We start from the raw sequence: 6,000 nt of genomic DNA, 5'->3' as shown, positions 1-6,000 counted from the left end.
TTTGAAACAAGTACATATAGTTCTGACAGTGGCCCATTATGCACGGCCGCCGAAACGGCGATTTCGGGTAACATGGAAAACGCGGAGGGGGAAGAAGCGAAGCAAACCGCTAATACACGGGATGGGACGGGACGCAACAGCGGCAAAACCCAGAGTAACCAATTATGCATGAGGCGACCCCAGTGCCGCTTCTGGTTGCGCCCCGGTCACCCGGAAGCTGTGCTTTCTTCTGTGTTTCGCTAACGCGGCTTTTTCGGCGGCATGCACCGAATCTGCGGCCGGTTCCAGCCAGCGCCGTGTGTTATCGGTGATTTTAGTTGCCGCCATTCCATCCCGAATGCGCGCTATCCCCCCCGTGCATAATGGGTCAGTGAGATGTATCAACTGGAGAATTAACTTTGCTCACAAGCAAAGATAACCAGCTGCTGAGATACCAGGAAAACCAATTTGCTGCTATTCACATGTTTTACCAAATGTGCTATTCTAATCTTAAGCTATATTGCTCAGTTATTTTTGCATTTTGATCCTAATTAGTGCTTTGTGACAACTAACCTTCTCTACGTAACATTTGAGGAAATCTGTTTCAATGTGTCTGAAGGAGTGTGCATCTAGGCACACTCAGACTCTCAATTCTCTCTTAAACCCAGAAATGAATTTTGTCATTTTGAAGTGCCACTGGACCCAAACTTGGTTCACACATCTATTTGTTAAGCCCTGTATTTGGATGCTAATTTACTGCTATTCCCAGATTTTACCAACTGCCTCAATCCATCCATTTTCAGCTATAATTGCTCACTTATGCATCATGACTCTAACTAGCCCTTCCTGGCAACTAAAAAACGACCCTCACTCTACCTCTGTGTAACAGTTCAGGAAATTATGTTTCAGCGTTTCTGAAGAACTGCTTGCACATGAAAGCTGATACCTTGAATAAAACTGTGCTGGTCTTAAAGGTGCCAGTGAACTCAAACTTTGTCCTAGTGCGATCCAAGACGGAATTCCAGCGGGCTCAAGAGGGGTGCAACCGGGTTCAGAGCGGCACTGTGAATAACAGATACGGGCCTTGGGCGCCGACCCTACTGTCCTCTCCAGTCGCCGATCGGCCAGAGCTTCCCGAGTCCTCGAAGGCGCTTCACGCCAGGCCAGACCTGCGACACCGATGCCGCAGCGCCCTCCCGCAGACCTTTCCTCTCCCGGTATATAAAGCGGCCCCCTAGCCCAGCACTGGCCCAAAGAGGAGACGGTGAACTAGCGCAAGCTCAGCAGCCACCTCTGGGCCGTCCGCGGCCGCCAGTCCCCGCCTTAATCCCGCCCCTCTGGTCCGGCCTGCCTGCCTGCCTGCCTGCCGGGCTGGGCCTGTGCTTGCTGAGGGAGCGGACTGAGGGCTGGGAGCAGCCATGATGGTAGGTTCCGAGGGCTCTGCGGCCGCGAGGTGCTCGGCTGAGGGGCAGGGGCGGCGGCAGGGGCGGCGGGGCTGGCGGGCGACACACTAACCTTTGTGCTTTCTCCCTTCTCCGCTCCCTCCCCCCCCCCCATCTCTTTCCCCGGCTGATGCCTCCTTCTCTGCCGCCTCCGCCCTTTCTCGGAGCAGGAAGGCTCGGACGACGGCCCAGATTTCCTTTCCGAGGAAGACCGAGGCGTAAGTGCGCTTGCCCTGCTGCCGGAGCGGGGCTCTTGTGTTTGTTTTGCCCTTAGGGGGAGGCGGGGGCAAGCGGAGGGGCAGATGTGTGGGGCTCGCGGATCACTTCCTGCCTCCTGTGGGTGGGGAAGGGCCGGGTGCCTGCCTGCCTGCCTGCCTGCCAAGGGGGCGCGACGACGGCGCCTCTGGGGACGCTTCGTCTCCTCGCTAAAGGAGCCGCTTTGGCTCACTGCGAACTCCTGGCTGTCAGGGGTGGCTTGGATGCAGAAGAGCCCCGGGCTGCTCGCTTTCTGCTCCCGGCTGTGGAAAAATGCTCTTCTCTCTCTGGGACAGACTTTTTTAAAAAATGCATTTACTATATAACTAGCCTACGTTGCCCTTCCCTCGTAGGTGAACGGGGTGTTGTGGCGCGCCAATATTTCTGTTGTCGCTGTCAGGGTTGCGTCGATTTTAGCAATGTTTTTGTAGTAGCCTTCTTTTAAGTGTTGGATGTCTTTCAACGGAGTGTGTTGGGGTAGGTTGAGTCTCTTCGTTTCGGGTTGGTAGGGTATGTATGGTGGGGTAAAGCTCCTTTCTGATTAGAAAAGGCGTCAGTCGCTTTTGTGTTGTGTGAGATCTTTTGAGGCACTTGGAATGGGGTGTTTGGCGCTTCTTTGGGCAGGGAAACGTTTCCTATGCATTGAAGATCTTCATAAATAATTGGTGGTGGGGTAGTGCTTTAGAGAGCTCAGGAACAGTAAGTGGTCAGAAGAAACTGTTCTTGGGACAAAAGGCAAAAATCAAATCACAGGAAATTATGTAGTCAAGACCACAGTGGAACCGCTAACCAGTTAAGCCAGTGTAAACTGTTCTGCTTCATACCTAGCAGTCAACTAGCTTGCTTAAGTGGATGATTGGAGTTATTCCCTGGTGGTGTATGGGATGCTTTGTCTCAGTTAAAAGTTCTCACTGTAATAGGTATGTATACAAAATCATATCCAAAATTGATGATATTGGTTGAGTGCTATAGAATGCTTGTGATTGAAACTCTGTAGATGCTTCCTATCTCTGTTATTACCAAAATTGGTATAATTAAAGCAAAGATATACCTACTTAAGAGAGGGCGATCTGTTCTACAGACCTATGAGCAGTGTTCTGGGTGACAATTTAACAGGGTGATTCTATGCACAGTTAATGTACTTGGGTATAAGGTTCTTAGTAAATTATTTCCTAATTGTATTTGCTATAACTGTTGGTTCTGAAAGTCAGTTACTCGCTACAAATTGGTGTCTCCTTCTCTTGTACCTAGAGTTAATGGGATTGAAGTTGGCAGAAAGAATAATGAACTTCAGTTATATTTTCATAGAATCCAAACTGTCATGTTCTAGACTGCAGGGACTAGCATTATGATACTAGAAATCATAAAAGTGGAGGATTGACATAGTACAAACCCATTTTGAAGATAAGTTCTAGAATATTTCGAGTAATTCCCAAAAACTAGAGGATTATTCTTGCAATGATAGCCTAAGGTGCTTGTTTAAATAGTGTTATGTGGTGAATAGTTCCATTTGAATTAAATTTACATTTAGCATTTAGGTAATGAGAAGAAACTATAAAACACTATACATCACAAATGCATTTAAAACAAAAGACTACAAACAGGCAAGCAAGCTTCATTCATGTAATCCATTCAGGCAAGGCCAACTTGCCCCCATTCCAGTTTCACCAACTATAACAAGCCCCACTGAAATTGAGGAAAGCTGGAATAAGTGCAGAACAAACAAAAAAGGGTTTTGTGATGAGGAAAATAAATAGCTGGAACTACCTTCGCACAGTTTGGAAGGTGGATCTTTCACTATATTCTGAAAGGGAAAGAATGCTGTAGCATTCACCCTATGGCAGTATTGTTTAGCGGTCAGAGCAACTGGCCAAGACTAGAGACCCTTCAGTTCAAATCCCCACTCAGCCATGTGGGTCTCCAAGAAGCCATGAGCCAGCCATACTCAGCTTGACTCACCCCATAGACCTTGGAGGAATGGCAAGATAAAAAATTCATACAGATAAATTCAAAGTTTCCTTTATGAGAGTAAAAGATATTCTTGTAAACAGGAAAAAAGCAAGGAGAAAATAGGATAGAATCATAGAGTTAGAAGGGGCCAAACAGGCTATCTACTCCAACCCCCTGCTCTTTGCAGGATCAGCCTATGCCGCATTTCTGAATGAAAAGGTGGGGAAGAAGTGCAGGAAGATAGAGGAACAAAGAAGGCTACAAACATGAGTGCCAGACACTACTATCAAAATGGAAGGAGAAAGAGGAGGAAATGAAGATGCAGACAAACTATCCCCCACTGCAATGAAATGCATTTAACAAAGATTGGAAGCAAAACTGATGGATAAAAGAAACAACAAATGGAACTGAAAAATAAAGACAGCTTAAAAAATGAAAGTTATAAGCTGCTTTCAAGTTACACAGTATGGGAAAATAAGGATTCAGTAAAGGAGGATGATAAGAGCCTCTTGTGGCGCAGAGTGGTAAGGCAGCAGAAATGCTGTCTGAAGCTGTCTGTCCATGAGGTTGGGAGTTCAATCCCAGCAGCCGGCTCAAGGTTGACTCCACCTTCCATCCTTCCGAGGTCGGTAAAATGAGTACCCAGCTTGCTGGGGGTAAACGGTATTGACTGGGGAAGGCACCGGCAAACCACCCCATATTGAGTCTGCCATGAAAATGCTGGAGGGTGTCACCCCAAGGGTCAGACACGACTCGGTGCTTGCACAGGGGATGGAGACTAAAAATACAAAGGGAAAGAAAGTCAAATGTGAGGGGAAGACAAGAGGGAGTGAAATTGGGGAAAGGAAATGTCTTAAGAAATTACTTCTTTGTATGAAAAGGAAGAGTAAAAAGGTAAATTGAAGCCACCCATGCGATAGGGTTGTGATTGTCTTGCATAGTGCCGGGCATTGGTCTAAAGGACCCAGGAGGTCCCTTCCAACTCTTTATTATTCTGTGATTCTATGCAATTACTTGAGGTGGAAGATTTCTGGTAGCTTTCATATCATATTCCCATCTTTTAAAATGTTATTTATGGTCTGCTTTTCTCACAAGGACTCAAGGTGGATTATACAAAGTGAATCAGTGCAATTGACAAAGTGGGACATTTGATAAACAATGAGATCACATTTGGGCTGTTCATACCTGACAAAGAGATTTTTAAGTCTTGCAAGATTATACCCTGAAAATCTTGGTGCTTCTAGACTCAGATTTAATGCTTGCATATGTCTCTTCCATATTTCCTTCTCAGCAATTCCATGGGGCCTTATGGTGATTCTTCTCTCTTTCACCAGGAGCTCATGCTTATTCCTACTTTACGCCACCACACATCAATCAGCACAGGGGAGTCAGCCGCCTTGAAAGGCAATCAACTGGTTATCAGAGATGTAGCCTCTCTGCTGTCCTTTGCTTTTGCAGGATACCTTGGTTTCACCCTAGAGACTTTCCTGTATCAACAGAGGCTGTACACACAGATGTGTCCATGTCATAAACATATCACTGGCAAGTTGACAAGGGGATTGGTGAAGAGCTGTTTAGAAACAAAAATACATTATACATAATTCAGTTAACATAAAACTGTATTTTGTACTTTACAAGATACATTTTTATTTATTCCAATAATAATTACATGTATACTGCTGCACAATAAGGTATCTAGGTCCCTTTTCAATTGAGCAAGCTAGAAATATAGTAACGAAAGCTAGAAATCATCAGCAGTGTAACAACAACAACAATGAAAAACATAACCTGGACATAGCCTCCATGCCATACAGCATTATTCAGAAGTAACACAAAATAACAGCTTCCCTGACGAAGAAATAGATTTTGCATCCAAACCATCAGAATAGTCATTCTTCTACTCCATTTCAAGAAAACGGCCAGCATTTGCAGACAGACATGGGTGCAAATTTTCTATTTTCTTATATAATTCACAACAGTGAGTGAATGCTGCTGCTCACACACTGCATTATCATCAAGACAGGTTGGCAGTTTTCAACTATGTAAATATTTTTCCCCAATCAATTATTCTTAAGAATTAAGTGAGAATATATTGTTTTATTTGTTTTTAAAGGGGGATAGAATATCACAGGGATGCATAATGATCCAGTTTCTTATAAATTTAGTTAGGAATTCAGCTGCCAGGAGGCAACAGCAAGGGAGGATCTTCATGTTTATCTGCATCTTCATTTCCTCCTCTCTCTCCTTCCATTTTGACAGTAATGTCTGGCACTTGTGTTTCTAGCCGCCTTTGTTCCTCCATCTTCCCGCACTTCTTCCCTATCTTTTCATTCAGAGATTCTGCATGGAGCATGGGGTTGGAGTAGACAGCCTG

At 45.3% G+C, this 6,000-nt stretch overlaps 1 protein-coding gene across 2 annotated transcripts in view; it reads left to right on the top strand.

Annotated features, from left to right (window-relative positions):
• The first annotated feature begins 1,247 nt into the window (after positions 1 to 1,247).
• Positions 1,248 to 6,000, top strand: part of SNX6 (sorting nexin 6) — a 31,413-nt gene continuing 26,660 nt past the window's right edge. For both annotated transcript variants that reach the window (XM_077323077.1, XM_077323076.1), the window contains exons 1-2: positions 1,248 to 1,403; positions 1,592 to 1,639. In XM_077323077.1, the coding sequence (XP_077179192.1) occupies positions 1,398 to 1,403; positions 1,592 to 1,639 (54 nt within the window). In that variant the 5' untranslated portion in view covers positions 1,248 to 1,397. The remainder of the gene's footprint in view (positions 1,404 to 1,591; positions 1,640 to 6,000) is intronic.

Source organism: Paroedura picta, chromosome 2, assembly GCF_049243985.1.
Source record: "Paroedura picta isolate Pp20150507F chromosome 2, Ppicta_v3.0, whole genome shotgun sequence".
Classification (NCBI taxonomy): Eukaryota; Metazoa; Chordata; class Lepidosauria; order Squamata; family Gekkonidae; genus Paroedura; species Paroedura picta.
This window is presented reverse-complemented; position numbering and strand designations above follow the sequence as displayed.